Here is a 19,145-nt window from a genome sequence, read left to right on the forward strand (position 1 = left end):
ACAGCCGATAGCACTTCTGGAAGGCGTTTCTGCGCACTTTTCGAATGTATATTGCACCATCCTGTAGCAAATGAGAGGACGTGAGATAGTCAACCTTCCTGGGTAGACGTCACAACAGCCGCTGACCCATTCTCCTCAAGTGTGAGCATATCATACAATTACCGATTTCACATTGTCACACGTTTAAGGTTGTAACTCCATATAACCAACGTAAATTTTTCTCAAAGTTTGCAGTAAAATTCGTCGCATAGGCGAAAAGAATGTGTTCCCTAAGCGGCCTGCAGATAATGTTACGCGGTCATATTTTCGAAACTATTGCACAGAATGTTTCTCGCACTGCTGATTTTCAAGCCTTTGAAAAACTCTGTGAGTCTGAAAATTTTGTTATCATGTAATTCTAAAGGACTAATCTTCGGATTTTATCTAAATCGAAAGAGAAATAAGTGTTGGTTGGCGGCGTACAGCTGCGACCTATTTGCATAAGAGTATATCGGTCGTGACGCTCCTTCAGTGATTGATCACACAACTTTGCTGCCGGCTATGTTATAAATACTGCGGAATTGGAAGATATAGGTTGTCGGTAGCGTTTCTACAAATTGTTGGTCGGTTTTAAGCAGAAAATTTTGAAAATAGCGCTTGGAAGTCTGCCGAAGTAATTCCAGTGAGAGTTCTTCAGTGGTTCTCATAGACTCACTTAGCTTGTTACGGTTCGACAAAATCAGCCCATCGTTTACTCCTTTATTATACCATTGACCGATAATCGCCAGTAAATTGTACAGTATATCTTTCGTTAAATCTGGGATATTGTTGTAACAGCCGATAGCACTTCTGGAAGCCGTTTAATTTCTGCGCACTTTTCGAATGTGTATTGCACCATCCTGAAGGAAATGAGAGGAGGCGAGATATTCAACCCTTCGGGGTAGGCGTAACGATAGCCGCTGGACCCGTTCTCTTCAAACTCGGTCGCGAAATAAACTGGCTGCGTTTTGGTGCCATTTTCGAGATTTCGTCGGGGCACAGAAAATCGAGGATTTAATCGCTTCCATTTTTTTTTTCGCAAAAGTATTTCAAATAACGAGTAGATTCGTTTTAGTGGAAAAAAAAAAAAAAATGGGGTTAGGTGCACTTTAAAGGGTTAACAAAATACAGCTTGATCTATTTGCAATTGACAAATTGAGCAGGCAGAAGTAGGAGGTTTAAAGAAGTCAGATTTAACTGATAATTGACGAAACACAAATAGCCCATTTGAAACTGCGAACAGAATGGAAGGTAGCGGGGAAATGCAAATATGACCCATTTCGACTTGTTAATGAGTCTCTAAAAACGTCTTCATTTCGTACACGACCCTTAGCAGCTGCTCAAACTCCGGAGAAATACGGAAATACGGAAAATGGTTCCTGTTTGTTATACGAGGAATTGTGATTTTTGGCGCTGTATATTGTAAAATCCTATTCAAATTGCCAGTACAGAGCTGCAAGCTTTAGAATGGCTTACTGCTGCTCAGCGTCCGTTAGACACTATCAAATCAGTAGCCCAACCCATTTTGCTATTTCGCGCACTCTGTTTGCTTCTGAGTCAAGCCGTACCAATTGCCTTAAAAATGATGAGAAGGGCAATTCTCGCTGGATATAAAACAACTACGGAAAGACTAAGGAAACTGCATGAGAATCTAGGTGACACTCTGCCAGTAACAACTTCAGTGAGATAGAATAGTACCAATCGAGGTCTGAAGCCTTTTCAGCTCACTCAAGAGTCGCCTGTATTGGAGTGTGTTTATCCAGTTTAGTATTTCGAGGAGCTAAGAATCCCACACATGCCAAACATATATGACGTGTTGCAAATTTATTTGGAATAATATCTCAAGGATAGCCTTAAAATCTTTACATGCAATGTTTCGGTCACAAATTCACCTAGCTAAATCAATCTTCGCTTGTTAAAATTGACATTTTCTGGTTTACATGTTTTAAATAAAATAAAAGTATTTATCCTGAGTTTTTGTCTATCACTCATTTACTTATCTATTATTCTAGACAAGATCCCCGAAAGATTTTCACCCTAACAACCCTAGCAACTGAATTAACGAGTACAGCCAACATAATCCGCATTACAGCGTAAATCCTCGAATTAGGGTCCGAGGGCGCTTATTTCAAATTTAGGAGAAGACGGGGGGCACTTATTCGAGGAGGTGGGGGCGCTTATTTAATTTTTTCCCAAATCGTGGCCTGACATGATCACTTTTTTTTAATACATCATCTGCGCGTAAACAACAACATAAGCTGTTTATCGACATACAAAGCTGATCCTAAAGTTTAAATGGCGGCACCGTTAGTACTTAACGTGTTCAACGTGTTCACTTAACGTGTTCTGAAACTGAAGCGTAGTACAAATCTTATACTACACGGCGAAAACTATACATCTTTTGTTGTCTCATTACTCATCCACAAAATGGGGGAGGGCAGGAGGGCGCTTATTCAAGGGGGTAGGGGGGCTTATTTTAAATTTCGGTCAATAGGGGGGGGGCGCTTATTCGAGGGGGGGCGCTAATTCGAGGATTTACGGTAGATCACATTTGGGTTTGTAGACAACGCATTGTTGATTTATTGACTTTTAATTTTACGAAATTGAAAATGATGAACGAGTCATCGAAACATCATTCAAAATTACTATCGCCGATTTTTATTCTTAATTGTTAGTCCAAAGCCTCCGTTATTAAAATGATGATACAAGTAGTAATCGAAGCACGGCTGCGAGGCAAATATTATCACTATATGTCAATTACACCACGCTCAACTGATAAAGTCAAGACAACAGCAAAAATTCGAATTAAACGGGAAAAATCAAGCTATTTAAATCAAACAACCTAAAATCGTTTGTACTCATTCACTGGTAAAATATATAAAATATTTGCCTGCGAATAGAATTTTTATGTTTTTTCCCTCTGGTCTTATTGCTTGTTACAGTCACGTAGTATTGTGTGACACAGGTTAGGGGTGGAGGATAGGGGCAATACATTGCAACCCCTCTAGGCAAACTGCTTGCCTAGTAACCTCGCTATCGAGCGTGGTTGTGTATTCCCTCAGATTTTCCATCGAGGGAAGACACTTATTTGAATTCCCACCTCCTCCCCTGATCCTGTCCACCTTGTTTATGTTTATGCAGGATGTAAGCCATATGGCATGGCGTTTTGGTTACCTCACCTTAACTGGGCCAAAAGATTTCTAACAGATTGTAAATTTTATATGAATTATAAATTGATTATTTCAATAAAAGCGGCTTTGGGCTTTCCCTCAGCCATTTTACTCCAAACGTTTGTGTGAGAGTAAAATTATTGTTGGCCAGTAAACGAGCTCAGTCAATACAGCACTCAGTTGATACGTTAATAGGAGAAGCCCGGAGGAAAAAACATAAATTTCGATTATAACACGGTTTATTTTACACATGTACAGGGAAACAGGTTTCATATAGACGTGGCTATTAATTGATTTTATGTATTCAGAAAAAAATCAAGTTGATTAACCTTAATTTCTATAAGGTTGGCTACATTATTACTTCAAAGCATTGAATTAAATATTTCTTAGATTGACGAAAGATCGTATATTTCGCGTGCACATCGTTAATAGAAAGGAATGGTTATTAAAAAAAAGCAAAGTTCTTTGTTACATGTTTTTGTTTTTGTTTGTTTGTTTGTTTGTGTGTTTTTTTTTCTTTTTTTGCCTTGACTGTGCATGAAACACGATCGATGTTCACTACTGACTAGGGTACTAACCAATAAAATCGTTTCGGTTACGTAATTCATTCATAGTGTGTAAGCGCGAAAGAAATAATTGAGCACGGTCGTGGACCTTCCAACATAAATCGTGGCATCCTTGTCTGCTCCTTTGATGTTTATCGGACTTGATGGCCATTCCCCTCTATTAACTATGGCGTTCAGCACAATTGCCTGTGACCAACTCTTTGGGCCGGTCCATGCTACGTCGGAGAAATTTGAAAATTGTCTTTTCACTCTGAAAACGCATCAAATGTTTTCCGTCCACACTGCGCCAGAGAAATTTGAAAACCCAACAATCACTGGTAATTTTGGATTTGTGCTTGAGGAAAATATCTGGCAGGGAATCACAATATTTTCGTGATGTCATCGTCCTCGAAATGTTTTCCGTCCACACTAAAACGCAAAGCAAGCGTCTTCAAATCCCTCCGGTTTGAAGAGCTCCGTTTTTGTGACGGATTCGTGTGGACGGGAAGCCTAACCGTTGAAATAAAGCTGTGTTTTCAAATTCCTCCGGTGTAGTGTGGGCGGGGCCTTCAACATTGCCTTTCTAGACCCCAGGGATCTCCCCCTCCAGCTCCCGTAATGCTCTCTCTACTTCCATATCATACTTCTTGAGCGTGTTTATGTCACTGTCGTCCATTAGACTAGGTCCGGCCTCTGTATCCATGACTTCCTGAAGGAAAATGAAATATGCACACTTAAGAGTAGCTCAGTTACTGTATTCTGAATTATTAATTCTGGCCACTTACAAAATAACCTATGAATTGAAAGAAACCTGGAAATAGTAGTTTACTAAGATGTGAGGCATCAAAGAGATCTTAAATCCCTAAACGATAGAACAAGCATTTCAGCGCTGTTATAAGCAAATGAAAAGCGCCTTACCCCCCCCCCCCCCCCCCTTAGCTGAAGGTCTGATTTAGCTGTGGTTAATTAAGAAAAATGTAAGCACTTCGTCATATGCAATAACCTTAGAATTGAATCTTATCTAATAGGAAATCATATAATGAATATTTTAAATGGCCAACACCTTAGATGTTCGTCAGTAAAATGAACTAACCATGGTAATGGCCAGTTCCCTATATGAGAGGCACTTGCAAGGAATCATGGTAGTTGTATTTATCATTTTGGATTGGATATTTGTTTTGATGAATACAACTGAAGAGGGAGTTGGCCATCTGCACATGTATCATGAACCCAATAGTGCCATACCATTTCCTTGTTGAAGACTCTTCTCCTTTTGCCACATGAGCCGAAATAACCCGCAGTGCATCTTTGTGGTTCTCTTTTCTCGTTTGTGACTTTAGTTTGCGACACCTTTTCAAGTCTTCTCTTGTCCTGTTTCAAAACATAAGTACTGTTAAAGTTATGAAATTCATGCGGCATCATATGACGTCATGACCAATGAAATATGTCTATGTATCTTCATCATCATCATCATCATCATCATCATCATCGTCATCGTCATCGTCATCATCATTATCATTATCTTCCTCATGAACTTTATCTACCCTCGAATTTACAGAGTAGCACTGTTGCTAATTTCCTCGCGCTACCAAATATTAGAAATTAGAAATGATGAACGACAAAATAACAACAAAGTAGATAAAATTGTGTAATATTACAGGACAAAATTACTTTGCGGAAGGTTTTAAAATCTGCAACAGTGTAATATTGATTTTAAGTGCGTTCCAGGAGTTGGCTGCCTTGAAACTTAAATAATTAAGGCCATAAGTCAAACACGATACGATTTTGACATCCCTTATTACAACGAAAACTCGGGAGAGGGGCTGCATCCACCCCCTTGTACCACGGTAGGGGAATGAGTTTTCGTGTACAAGTTGTCTGAGGGTTAAAAGTAATACGATCTACGGGTATATAACGAACTCACAAAATGATCAGCTTCCAGCCGGTAGAGCACTGTACCGGTATCGCAGAGATCATGGGTTCGAAATCCCGTTCAGGCCTGAATTTTTTCAGGCTTTCATTTCACAACTGCTGGAGTTGTGTATATAACTGCGATGATCAATCATGTTTTCATATCTTTCTCCGCAGTTCAAATATATGATCTTTCATATATTCACTTGCGTTCTTCACCATAACGAACTCGCACATGATCAGCTCCCAGTTAGATTGATAGCTCAGTTGGTAGAGCACTACACCGGTATCGCAGAGGTCATGGGTTTGAATCCCGTTCAGGCCTGAATTTTTTTCAGGCTTTGATTTCACAACTGCCTAAGTTGTGTGCATAACTACGATGATCAATCATGTCTTAATACTGATTGGTAAAGGACACAGTGTAGTATTAGATCAAGTGAAAAACATAAAAAAAATAATAAAAAAAATAAAATAAAATGGGGGCCCGCCTCTTTTTATTATTTGTTATTAGTAACGTTTGTACGAACAAAAACAAACAGGCGTTACTTCTACTTTGTACCCAGTTCTCCTCAATCGAGTACAAAGAAAACTCGAAATATAAAAGAGATGGCTTTTGTCTGCGTTTTAATTCGAACTCAGGCTAAACTTTTAAAGCCTTGGTACTCTAGGTCCGTGGCGGATAAGTCAATACCTTGAAGGATTTATTTTGGAAGTTCGCTTCTGGAGAATTTGACGATGGAAGGAAAAACATTGATATTCGAACAACACAGGTAAGGAATGCAAACAGCTTTGTTGTATTATAAACATCTTCTGTGTCATGAAATATTTATAAGATCCACTTGAAATACATATCATGTTCTAGATTTGTAATAGCAGTTCGATTCGACCTCCAACTCTTGTACAAGGTTTGTATCTCGATTTTAACTTTATATGCACAATAGTTGCGAGTTCAACGAGCAGTTCACAAACCACGTGCAAGTTCGACTGTTAAAATGTTCAGCGGTTTTCCTGATATCGTATGATGCATCACGTTGTCGTTTAAAACATATATCAAAATAAACCAAACTTGTGTTTAATTAATATCTGACGTTTCATTTTATTAATATTTGACCTAAGAACTCCAACTTGTCGCTGGGGAAGGGTAATAATGTGTAAAGAAAGCATTCCATTGGAAATAATACAAAAGTGGGAATTAGGGACTGTGCAATAACTACCTGGAGGGGTGGGGCGGGGGGTGCTAGGCAATGGGTGAAATATGCCCCAAAACTAAGTCATACCCCCCTCTCATTAATCAAAAATTAATTTCAACCCCCCTCACATCATGATAATATTAAGACTAATCCCCCCCCCCCCCCCTCCCTTTAAAAAAGTATCCTCCCATTGATTCCCTCATACCTAGTTTACTTGTTGGAGTTCTTCCTCTGGTATAAACATCACTTCAAATGACTCTTGTATTGCTATTAAAATTTCAACAGTTGTGTTCTGCATTCTGCTAAATTATGATGCCATGTGTGCTAACATTGGCATCTTTTTTTTCATTGAATGACATTATAGTGCTACTTTTGCAACTTTTAATTAAAGTTTCCTGTTTTATTAAATCCTAGTGCAAATAAAGTAGCACTGTTTTAATATATATAACAGAGGCATTCCTTTCCTACTGCATGACAGATGGGAAAACAACAGCTCATAGATCAGAGCACCTTAGAGTTGATAAATTTGTCAGTTTTATTCCAATGTTAGTATTTATATTTGAACTCTAATAACTCTTCCACTACATTTCCAGTTTGCAAAAAGGGATGAAAAAGTAATGCCCCCCCCCTGTATGTATCAAATTTTACATCCAAGCCCGCTCTCACCTGTTGTCATTTTCTCCTGTGCCCCCCCCCCCCACCTCTGATTTTCCAACCCCCCTTCCAGGTAATTATTGCGCAGTCCCTTAACAAAGAAAAAAAGCGTCCGCCCGCTCTCTTTCTTATAGAATTCCAGACGAGAAAATTAATTTTTTTATTTTTTTATTTTTTTTTGCTTCGCCTTAGAGCTTCAAATAAAGTCCCATGATATTTAAACGTATTTCGGTCCGCTTCGAGCAATAAGGTAAAGCCTGCATACGAGCTAAGCGGACCATCGGCCAGAGCTTATCCTGGTTTCTGTAGCATGAAGCGACCAGGAGTATTTCGACTCCCCCCTGGATGGAATGCTAGTCCATCCCAGGGTTACCCCCAGCATTAAATTCGCCGTTACCATTTATACACCTGGGTGGAGAGAGGCTCCATGAGAGTAGAGTGTCTCGCCCAAGAACACAACACAATGCCCCTGGCCAGGGCTCGAAGGACAGTAAATGCAAACATAATTTACTGAAATGTACTCATAGCCTGAAGGTAACTTTTTCATTTATTGAGTTTTGATCTGACGTTAAAATGCCGTTCGAATTAAAATATAGATAAACTAAAATTCAATTTTCTCTCGCGGGATCAGCTACAGAGTCTAAGTCTCGATAAAGTCTTCTTAACTGTACTCAAAATATTACCATGCTATGTTTTTGTTTTGTTTTGTTTTGTTTGGTAACTTCATTTTTGCCATCGCTTCAATGTTAGGCAGGAATCATCTTAACTACTTTAAAGAGCCACTAATTTGAAGTATACGTCGATGGAGACGCGCCTGGCCGGGGGGAGGGGGGAGGGGTGGAGGAGGAGGGGTAGTTGGGTGACATTACGAAAATATAATTAATTTTCTTACCCAGTCCAGTATTTCTTGGAGAAGGTTTCTTTCCATTTCCCTTTTGCGTGAGCTTTGCTCGGTTTGAAATTTTGACGCTGTGTTTTCATCTTGTGATTCGCCCTCTAATAACAAAGGTCCCGTAAGTTCATTTCTGCTCCAGGGATATTTGCCGTAGGAATCCTGAATAAATCTCTCTTCACTTGGAATTAACTGTGAAACATAATTAAGACCATGGTAAGAAAAATCCGTGGACTTGTTAATCTGTTAATTTTGTTGACTGTCAGAAAAAACAACAACGAATAAACAAACAAACAAACAAGCATATGATAACATTCCCTATTTTCCATCAGTAACTCATTTTGTTCTCTTGTATTTTTAGTTAACACACTATGCAAAGATACATAGGCTTCCAAAAATAATGTTTGACAAATATTGAGTATCATCATTGCAAACAACAACAACAACAACAGCAACAACAACAACAACAACAATAATAGCAACAAAATGCTTTATGGAACTGAAGCAATAATGCCAGTGTTTTTAAGTCTTCTTGTTTTTTTTTTCTTTTCTATCTCGACCACGAGCCTCGTCTTGGGCAGGTGAGGGGGGAGGGGGGGAGGGGGGGGGTGGCATGCAAGGTGTGACTCAACATTTACTGTTCCCTCTAGCTCCCCTAAGACGGCTTACTATTTATGAGAGTAAGCTCCTTCACTTACTACTCCCTGTCCTACAGGTCGCTTATGACCGCTTATGACTGCTAATTGAAGATGAATCGCAATTTGAGTTTTGTAGAAAAGTAGAAAATATCGTTCCAACCTTTAAACAATTATCTCCGTTACAAGCCATAGGTGAACTTATGACCTCTACAAATTGTCAATATCGATTAACAAAATTCATTTCATCTTTGATTTACGCAGTATTCTTCTTTCAATTTAAACCCAGTGTAACTTGATTGCTACATCATAACCTCATGAAATGTTGACGATAATAGTAAGATAATTTTAGCTTTAGTTTACAAAAGCTTTTACAACACTGTTTGTATTTATGGTCATGCAAAATAAAGCTAGTTGTTGTTGTGGGAATCGCTTACCCATTAGAGTAAGTCCCACTTAACACTCCCGCAAAAGAGGTCTATACGGAAAAAAGCTTTACCTTGTTATAGAGGTTCCCACTTCCTCCTCTTGTTTGTTTGTATGTCCAAGGAAGGGAGGCACAAAGCGCCACACAGAGATTTAGTAAGCAAACAAATGTGAGACTCTTTTGAGGAGCCATAGTATGATCAATCTGTAAAATAACAAACCATTTCCAATTCAATCGTTTTATCTGGGTTATAAGGACTAAGAGCAAACAAACATTGAAACATCTCAATAACACAATGTTGGCAGTAAACTATTTTAAACGAGGGCGAGACTTTATAGATTCCTTTAGGAATAGGCTACGTTCAATATTTCAATATCCCAACATGGCTCCGAGGCTTTCAGGACAAACTTTGATATCTTTTATATTCAAGTCTCTTTTGGGAATTGGGAGACAAAGGAAACCTTAAGACTCGAAAGCTTCGGAGCCATGTTAGAGCAATATCTCCGAAGTTCACACCCGTTAATAGAGTCAAATTGATTATCGTAACTTGTTTCACAAAATTACTTTACTGACTGAATTATCGCCCTGTTAAAATTGGCTAGCGAAACTGCAGGGGACTCAAACACTGTATCAGAAATAACACAATCTTAAAATAAATGCTCCTTTATCTACCTGTGTTCCTGTGTCTTTTTGAGTCGTTTAGGGTGGATTTTAAAATAAACGAAGGCAGTTCACATTTCAAATATTATCTTGATGGCTTTGTAAGTATGATGCTCCGATTATCTCGAGTTTTCATCATCGTCATCAATTATTAACTATTAACTCTGATTCTTGGGTCTCATAGTTAATAAATGACGATTCAAAGTCAAAGAAAAAAAAAAGAAAAAAACAAACAAACAAACAAACAAACAAAACAGAAACACAGGTAACCTACTGTACAATTATTTTTAAATGATTATGTTATTGCTTATACAGTGTTCGGTTCCTCCGAGGTCAAACTAATTTTTATTCAAAAGATAAACAAATGATAGCCGCCAATTAAATTCGGGCTGGATTGATTGACGTTGCAAGGTCATGTGCATTCACGACGCATATTCCTGGCGTTATTGATTTGTCGGCTTCTGTGAATCCGCATTTGGACATTTATTTCCAGTTTTTACCTTCATATTGTTTATTATGTCACAGTGCATCGTTATCGTCGAGTTGAGATGTCAGGGAAGCAAGAAATTTTGTCGTCAATTCTAGCCAGACGGCAATTCAGTCTTCAGTTGAAATTAGCTCAAGGTAATTCGCTGGGTATTAAATAATTTCATTTGCTTTAGGATATATTTCTTTTTGTTGATACGTGGATGGGCAGCGCTTTTATTATTTCGCCGTTCTTTTATGTAACTGTAGCGTTAATTTTGTCTTTAATCTCTTGCTTTGAAAGTCACGAAGAACTAGTCGTCGGGAAAGAAGCTCTTGACATCATGCACGAAGATACATTGTCACGCCAGCTCTACATGTTATTGCGTGACGGGAAAAGGTGATATTTTCTTATTTTATCCATTGCCTAAGGTGCTAATTTGAGTCCACCATGCTTGCTAAACGTTTTAACGAAAACCACTGATTCAGGGCCCGATTATGAATTTCTATTAGCTTTTTTTTTTTTTTTCAAAAATTTCGGTGTAGACTACATAGCACAAAGGAATAGGAAGAGATCGTTTTTAATGTCACGCAATAGTAATGGTGTAAAATAAATAATAATAATAATAATAATAATGACAATGACAATGACAATGACAATGACAATGACAATGACAATGACAATGACAATGACAATGATAATGATAGTGATAGTGATAATGATAATGATAATGATAATGATAATGATGATGATAATAATAATAATAATAATAATAATAATAGTAAAAATTTAAAAAAAACTATTCGGTGGATGGTCCAGAAAATGCAATCTTATAGATGATTAAAATAGAAGATACTTCTCAAAGTTTTAGGTCTGTGCGCTATGCCAAACTTCAGATGTTATTCGAAATCTTTCGCACACATTTCCGGAGCCCAGTATGGAGCCGCCATTTTGGTGTACCTCTGTTAGTACACCAATATGGCGGCTGGAAAATACTGCAACCATCTAGAGCTCACTTTGGTTATCTAGGCCACTGATTATCTGTACTGCACAAACCTACATCTACATAAACACATTTCCAACTATTATTACTATTAGTGGCTAAGATCACGAGATAAGTATTTTTCCACAAACGCGACTGTAGCTCTATGCACCGCCTAACTCTGAAAATACGCCTTTTTCTTAACGAACGTTGTCAGTGTATGTACATTTCGCACCTCGTATGCCTGAGGAGGATAGTAACTCTGGTGGCTCTTTAGGTTTGGATTTTAGAACTTGATGACATCACTTGAAAACCATCACGGGTTGCAATGCAATGTTGGCTTGATATGTACCGATGTATCGACTTTTCTTAGTTACTCTTTTGCTTTTTTTTTTTTTTTTGTGTGAGAAATTTAATATTTGAGGGCAAAATTTAAAACAGACAGCAAGAGACAAACGAAGGGCAGTTTTCATGGTTTAACAAGTGACAACTCTTCTGAACAAATCACATGACCTATTTTAATTACAACTACAAATCTCTCCACCGCTTCAAACGATTTCAAGAAAAAGTTCGGTTTTTTTTTTCTTTGAATTCTCCGAAAAGGTTAGAATGAAAAACAAAACAAAAAGAAACAAAAAAGAAACAAGCAAACAAACAAACAAACAAAACAACAACAAAAAGAGTGAGGAGGAGAGGTAAGTGAAGTATTTGGATATATGCCGGGGAAAAATAAAGAACAACAGCAACAACAATTCAACATTGGCTTTTAAAATACTACAAACTGTAAAAGGGTCATGTGTCATATGAGGAACAATTTTGAGTAAAGCATACTGTAGAAAAAGCCTATTCTATTGGAAAGTTCTGCGATGCCCAGACTACCCATAACCTGGAGAATTTCATTGTTATAAGAACCTTTTTTATATAGGAACTTTGAGGCTGAAATTAACCAAGATTTTAAGAACGTATTAAGAACATTCCTCCGGGTGAGAGTCGATTAAGAACGTTTTAATTTTGCTAATCTGTGTATTAAACGATACGCATAAAACAAAGGTAGCAAAAAATGTAAATTAACCCAAGTACTTAAGGGCATGTTTTGTATAACATCAACAGTATGACACACATCTCGGTTTGTAATAATCAGCAGTTTTTATTTATAACTGTTCAAAAAGAACTTCCACACCGTCAGTCATCTGGTAACGTTCGCGTTGATTAATTGAAATACTGTATACCACGTAAATTTAAGAACATCTTAAGAACGTTTTCAGCCTCAAATGGCAAAAAAATATAGGAAAGTTCAACCTCAGCTGCACAATTAGACGTTCTTAGACGAGTGTACCTAGAAAAGATGGCTAAAATAATTTAAATTTTAAAATACCAATTATAATAGTTTCGTGATTTATTCAGTAGAAATCTATCAGTAAAATCTACAGGGGAATTACCAACCTCTTTAGATAAGAAGGTAATTTGATTGACATCTGTTAGGCATTTTATGTGGCATTTCAGTTGCATTTCGGTGATGTCCTGACGTAATTTATCGGTAATTATAAAGAGTCCCAGAAAACTTCAAGGAATTGCTCAAACCAGTGCAGTTCCCTCAGCCTTGAAAAGCAAAAGTAGCACCTTTGAAGTTTTCTTAATGTTTAAAGATATAAGGCAGTGAAGCTTCAATTGCAGGATTACATTTGACGTGGCTATTAAATAGCAGGGGCACCCAACGGATCGTTTTGGTGAATTATCTGCTCGGAAGGCCTTTAATCCCCTTTGATTTTCTTAAGAGAATTGTCACCTCGGACTTTCGTGATATGAGAAATTTAAAGTCTGTTATTTTCGGATTGTTAAAAATGTCGTTTTGGGTACAGAAAAAAAGGTCAGCTATCATTTTCGGAAAGGCGATAAGACCCAAGGTTTTCGGGAAATGGACAAAAAAACCCTAGTGGATTCGAGAATACTCAAGTTCCCCTAGAATAGCCGAATAGATAAAATTAGTTTAGCGCAACCTAAAATTAACCCACAGGGCTTTAAAAGTACTCCAGGTAGCCTAAAACAGCGTTCAAGAGCATTCGAGAGAAAACGGTCGTTGGGTGCCCCTGAAATAGGGACGCAGAATTTTGTTTGTTTGTTTGTTTGTTTTTGTTGTTGTTGTTGTTGTTGTTTTTGTGTGTGTCGTTGTGCCCTAACTAACTGAGCATAAGAAAGAGGCTAGTAATGGAACCCGAAAATGGCAGGAAAAAAGGGAGGGAAATAAAGATTATATATAAACCGCTTACGCTCACTGAATACAAGCGACACATATCCGGATTGAAGAACAATTTCTTACGTCTGCATTCTTGTATTCTATTTAAAGAATAGTCGTCAGTGAATTTTCACGATTTCTCGAAATGATTAAGAAGAAGAAAGAAGAAAAACAACCGTGCACTTTTACGAAAGATTAAGTCGAGAGAATACTTTTCACGTGCAATATGCGACCTTTGGATTTTCCACCGACACCGATTGCGAAATAGGAAAAGAACGCAACATGTTCCACGGGACCTTCTATGCATTGTACTTCGCGTCGCGCTGCCGCGATACCGTATCACGGTTGCAGACATAATTCCTTGATATCGGCAATGGTGGGAATTGTTGAAATGTGTTCGCCCAGGTAATTAAGCCTTCCGGGTATTATTTGTACACAAAATTCGTGTTTGTATTCTCATGTGGTTGAATTGATTAAGTGACAACTTCAGCCGTATACTTCCCACGGGGAACTCTGTTTTCTTTAAGGCGTTTTGATGCTCAACTTCCAGAAAAACAAATAGACCTAAAAGAATGCTCGCGTACATTCGTAAGTGTCGCGATTGTGCCATCTGAAAACAATTTTGAATATTTAATGTTTTCAATTTATTACTTCTTATTACTATTATTTCTATTTTTAAACTTAAAGGTCATCCTTCCCAACGTCTCTTTTTTCACCTTAAAAAAAAATCCCTGCATTTAGAAAGAGACCAAAGCAAGATGTTGTTTTAATATATACAGGTTGTTTACAGATGTCGTTTGTGTGTGTTCCTCTTTTGAATGGCACAATATTATTTTAATAGAGGGACGCTGTGTTTTGTTGTTCATTTTTTTTTTGTTAGTTTACAGAATGCCTATACTCGCGTTGCTGCAGAACGCAGTTGGCAATCAGATATAATTAGCCGGAAAGGAGCTTTGTTGGTAACAAACATCCTTAATTCTTATTGGACGACATGATAATCGCTCAGTTGTGAATCGTATACATGAAGCACTAGTTATGGATTGGGCTTGAGTCAAAGTATTCACAAATTGTCTGCGTTCGAAACATTTCTTAAGTTTTCGGCATTTGTCACAAGAAATTGTGACATTACTAGCACCAAACACGACGCATAAGTATTTTGACGACAAAACCTTCCCAGTGAAACAATGAGAAAATATTCTGTTACGTACTTTCGAGACAGAATTAATTAAAGAGGACGCTGGATGATTGTGGTCTTGATATAAAAAGAATCACACTTTTATTACGGAGCCCTAAGCAATCGTCTCACATGAGCTTTTCTTGCCTTCCTCGAGCAACAAATACTGCGCCAACCAGGTATGTTGCACGTGTAATGCGAATAGACTAAAATAGGCTTTGAGCCAACGGGCTACTTTATACAGTATAAGAAATAGTTCTCACCTGTGACAAGCTCTTTCTCTAGTTTGACTCTTGCCTGAAACCTTACGCAACTGACTGCTTAGATACGAATGTTCAGCGTCGTTTGGAGAGACGCTTTTATATCTAAATGTTTAAATGCCCCCTATCATTGCTCCACAAACTGTCAATTTCCGGTCGCCGACGGTGATGTCATAACATGATAACCAGACGAGTGAAATTGTTGCAATTCCACATATTTCCTATTTGCGTATTTATACATTGGATAACTCCCGTATTCTATTAGCCTGTAGGTTTTGTGACCACAAGATTAGCAGCCAGAAAATGATTGTTATCTCAGATGTTTCCTCATTGGTCCTCGTTACCAATCGCCTTCTAGTTCACCAACAAGACTATTTCAACACCTTACCTTCCAGAACGCCCATACTCGTGCCAATGCGGTTTTAGCTCAGTAGTTCAACCGGTTGTGAAAGCTAATCTATGCAGGAATCGCAAGAGCGTTGACTTGCTAAAAATAAGCAAGAGATATTAACCCCATACAGCCTGTCTTGTAGATATGCGGTTTTTTTGACCACCTTAAACGACCGCCCCGACCTCTTAAAGGATTCCAAGACTTAATCGGCTTTGTTGAGTTCTAAGAAAGCCTTCTTAGGTGCGACATAGGTATGACCCTCTTGAATTGTTTACATAACATCAACGAAGGAGTGTCATCAAAAGTGAAGAAAGGTGGTCGAAGACAAGACAACAAACATTTAGCCTGAAACTCGTTATACAAATTGATCTATAATTTGTCGCCTCGGACGAAGAAATAGTCTTAGTTGACGCCGAGTGGAGCAAAGCCTGTACTACTAGGCATTTTGGTTCCATTAGGCACTAGAATTAATCGATAAACCCGGACCTCAGACCTATAAACCCAGACTTCTAGAACACCTGGGTTAGCATGGAATTAAAATTAAATCCAGTTGTTTCAGGTTTGAGAAGTAAACAGACAAACTATTCAAGCTGGCGTGTAGTCTAGAAAGGTGCGCGTCGTGCATATTTGGTCCACGAACGAGTATGTCGTTTCGATGGACAGGATCAATAGGATTTTGCCCTTTATTTTGCACCAAATCGCGTTTGATAGATTTGCTTTCTTAAATAATACCACAAAAAGCGTTAGGATCGAACAGGCACCAAAAACTTTGTTGCGTGTCTTGTGGCTTCACGTGAAGGTGGTAGAGACCAAAGGTCAAGTATTGCATACCGCACGTCTGTGTTTAAATCAGAGAAAAAGAGGCTTGTTCGCCATGAGGAAAATAAATTTAATTGTTCCTTCTCTTTGTACTTATACGGTAAATACATGCGAAAGCAACGTAAAGCATTCTTAATGAATCCAAAACGAGGCTCTCTTTTAAGTTTTACTTATGGCTTCTAGTTCTTGTTTGAGAAAGCAAGCGCGTAAGTGTATTTTTCACCTGGATGAAATCGCATTATATGAGTGATTTTGGCGCAGATAAGAGTGTCAGAATGGTGCCAAAGAGTCAACAAGAGATTTTTTTTTCAAGATGCTACTGAAAGCTTGTCAGTGATAACAAGTGCTTAAGAAGGATGATTAGTGTTAATTGTCAAGTTAACCTAATCACTTATGTAAATAATTTGTTTGTTTTTACCTTTATCTATGTATATATCATTCAAAACACGTAGAATGTGGTTTCCAGATGGTTCAATTTGCTTATGCAAACCAAGAGATACAGACACACTGCAGAGATGCTTTACATTATTTCTCTTGACTTAATTCGTCTATACAGTATTTAGCTTTCATTTCCTGTGCGAAGCATTTGAATAATTTGGTCACTTCAAGATGAAGGAAGTGTTATAAGAAAATAATCCATATCAAAACAGGAAGATTTTTGGAGAGACTTCCTTAGACGCAAGGAACACCATGCTTGGACCATGTCGTCCTTTGCAGGGTAACTGGTGGTTCTATGAAAACCTCTTAAAGCATCCAATAAAGTTTGGTTCGTGATATGATAAGTTCAATATCAGTTTTGACAGCTTTCATTTCGCAATGTGCCACAAATACGTGTTAACCTGACAGACACAGACATAACATTTTTGACGATTCCTTGATCTTTATCACCTTAAACGCGGTTTTGGTCCTTTTAAATTCCACCAAGGAAATACCCCATGGTTTAAAAGGGATGCTTTTTTCTGTTGTCTTCGAGTTGTTGTCTGCAACTTGGCGTGCGTGCAGGTCTTAGATGATTTCAAATGTGCACGCCAAGATAATTGTTTCCTGAGAGGACTTGGGCGTATACCACAGAATGGCAAGAATTGGTCACCAGTAGGGGACTTGCATAACTTTACCAGAGAATTAAGTACAGAACACGCAAGTCCAAAGATTGCAATCTTCAGGGCACACAGAGATATTTCTCTTGGAGATCGAGAAAATCCACTACTAGTTACTATTAATCCTATCTCATTTAAATGATGGGCCACGCCGTGAATCCGTGCATGCAAAGTGGAGATACCCTTATCTCTACAACCTAGTAAAAATTTACATATTTAGCTTGTCATCCATCATGATTTTAAGACATAACAAAATGCTTTAGCCCCCATAACACCGCTTGCAATTTTAAATATTCCTTTCTTTTTTAACTTCCAATCATTTTCAACTCGACACTTGTTTGGCCATTAATCATCAATTGGTCGTACTTTTGATTCACCGCAATCCGTGCCTTGGAGTGTACGAGTGCGTCCATTCGATAAAAATGTCTCGCTTTTTCAAGTGGTTATAATTGTATACATACTGTCATTTACATAACTGTCCATAGTTTCTCAAAACGTCCAGATTCACTTTAACGCTAAGTACATCCTTCTCTGACCTCAGCTGACAATTCAAAGTAGAGCAAATAACGCACGAAAAATCGTCCCAAATTTTAACTGAAAACAGACGTGTCATTGCGATCTTACTACTGCAAATACACCGAGACCCAATCAATAATGGTCCTCTAACCATCAGGAGAAAGGTCCGCTCTTGACTGAGCAGTTAACTGTATGTCACTGTGCCTCTCTCCAGCCAGAAGAACAAATACGTTTTCGTATTTTTAGCAAACGTGGTAAAATCGGGTGTAAGTTAAGGTAGGGGAAGGGGATTGGCCTACCGTCAGGTGGCAACCTATCGAGAGGGATCAGGAATACTACTTCTCCGGCTTCACACTGCGGTAACCTTACTGGAAGAAACTGCCAAGACAACGGAACAACAACGAAACAATAACAAACATTTGTACTTAGACAGATGGTAAAACGTTTAACGACGGTACACACAGAGCTCCGAAAAAAAATTGATTCGATAGTTATGTGGAATATGCACATAAAGGTCCATTTTCAGATATTCCCAGCAAATATTAGTCATTTTAATTATGTCTTCTGCCGGTTTTACAAATCAGTCTGGCAATATACTGAAAAACCCGAGCAGCTTCGGAGGCCACCTTGTACCAGTTTTCATCATAACATTTATCAAAAAAATCTTCCAGTTTTAGACAATTAGTCCTTTCGGTTGATTACAACCATGCATAAACCATGGAGGTTTGCGTCATTTCCTTGCTATACACGCTGCATATTGGTAATATACCCTTCTATACTGTCCTGACATAATAGAGGCCACTTTTAATTTAAACCACGTTACTTCCCAATCGGCGGAAACCACAGATCACATTTAATAAATTAAGGAAGCGCTAGAGTGTTATAAAGAATCACAATTGGAACAGGGATTATGCAAAATAGGGGAGTTTTGTTTTTTAAGTTATTGGGTAAAGTTTTGAAAACGTTTCTTTGAGGCGTAATTCCCAAACGATTGCAAATTGACATCAAAGGATGATTTTCTTACACGTGACTCAGTAGAACAATCCAAACACGACAGGTGAAAACGTCCTACTGTTCAGTTGCCCAATTTCGTTGTTCGTAAAAA

General features: G+C 38.2%; 2 protein-coding genes across 5 annotated transcripts in view; one reads left to right on the forward strand and one right to left on the reverse strand.

Annotated features, from left to right (window-relative positions):
* Nucleotides 1-1,827: 1,827 nt before the first annotated feature.
* Nucleotides 1,828-15,790, reverse strand: LOC149101185 (uncharacterized). Of its 3 annotated transcripts, none has more exons than XM_089276557.1 (5): nt 15,606-15,790; nt 9,515-9,646; nt 8,381-8,572; nt 4,979-5,104; nt 1,828-4,442 (listed from the first exon to the last, which is right to left on the reverse strand). In XM_089276557.1, the coding sequence occupies exons 2-5, from the start codon at nt 9,632-9,634 to the stop codon at nt 4,317-4,319; spliced, it is 564 nt and encodes a 187-aa protein (XP_089132683.1). In that variant the 5' UTR covers nt 9,635-9,646; nt 15,606-15,790; the 3' UTR covers nt 1,828-4,316. The 3 variants fall into 3 exon arrangements, with proteins under 3 accessions (XP_089132683.1, XP_089132681.1, XP_089132682.1); XM_089276555.1 differs by lacking the exon at nt 15,606-15,790 and adding an exon at nt 15,221-15,380; XM_089276556.1 differs by lacking the exon at nt 15,606-15,790 and adding an exon at nt 10,115-10,357.
* The window catches only part of LOC149101186 (uncharacterized), a 92,562-nt gene continuing 79,660 nt past the window's right edge, over nt 6,244-19,145 (forward strand). The window contains exon 1 of one of the 2 annotated variants that reach the window (XM_089276567.1): nt 6,244-6,414. The gene's annotated coding sequence lies outside the window, so the exon portion shown is untranslated. Of the gene's footprint in view, nt 6,415-10,830; nt 10,968-19,145 lie in introns of those variants that run through there. The other variant, XM_089276566.1, reaches the window with a different exon arrangement.

The sequence above is a fragment of the Orbicella faveolata genome, unplaced genomic scaffold (assembly GCF_042242905.1).
Source record: "Orbicella faveolata isolate gen_17 unplaced genomic scaffold, um_ofav_v1 contig_4, whole genome shotgun sequence".
NCBI lineage: Eukaryota > Metazoa > Cnidaria > Anthozoa > Scleractinia > Merulinidae > Orbicella > Orbicella faveolata.

Bases quoted from the DNA above. Each gene is read 5' to 3' on its own strand.
- LOC149101185 (XM_089276557.1), bottom strand. From the start codon at position 9,634: ATGGCTCCTCAAAAGAGTCTCACATTTGTTTGCTTACTAAATCTCTGT. The intron at 8,573-9,514 runs GTAAAGCTTTTT...TATGTTTCACAG, and splicing joins GTGGGAACCTCTATAACAAG to TTAATTCCAAGTGAAGAGAG. The intron at 5,105-8,380 runs GTAAGAAAATTA...GTTTTGAAACAG, and splicing joins TCCAAGAAATACTGGACTGG to GACAAGAGAAGACTTGAAAA.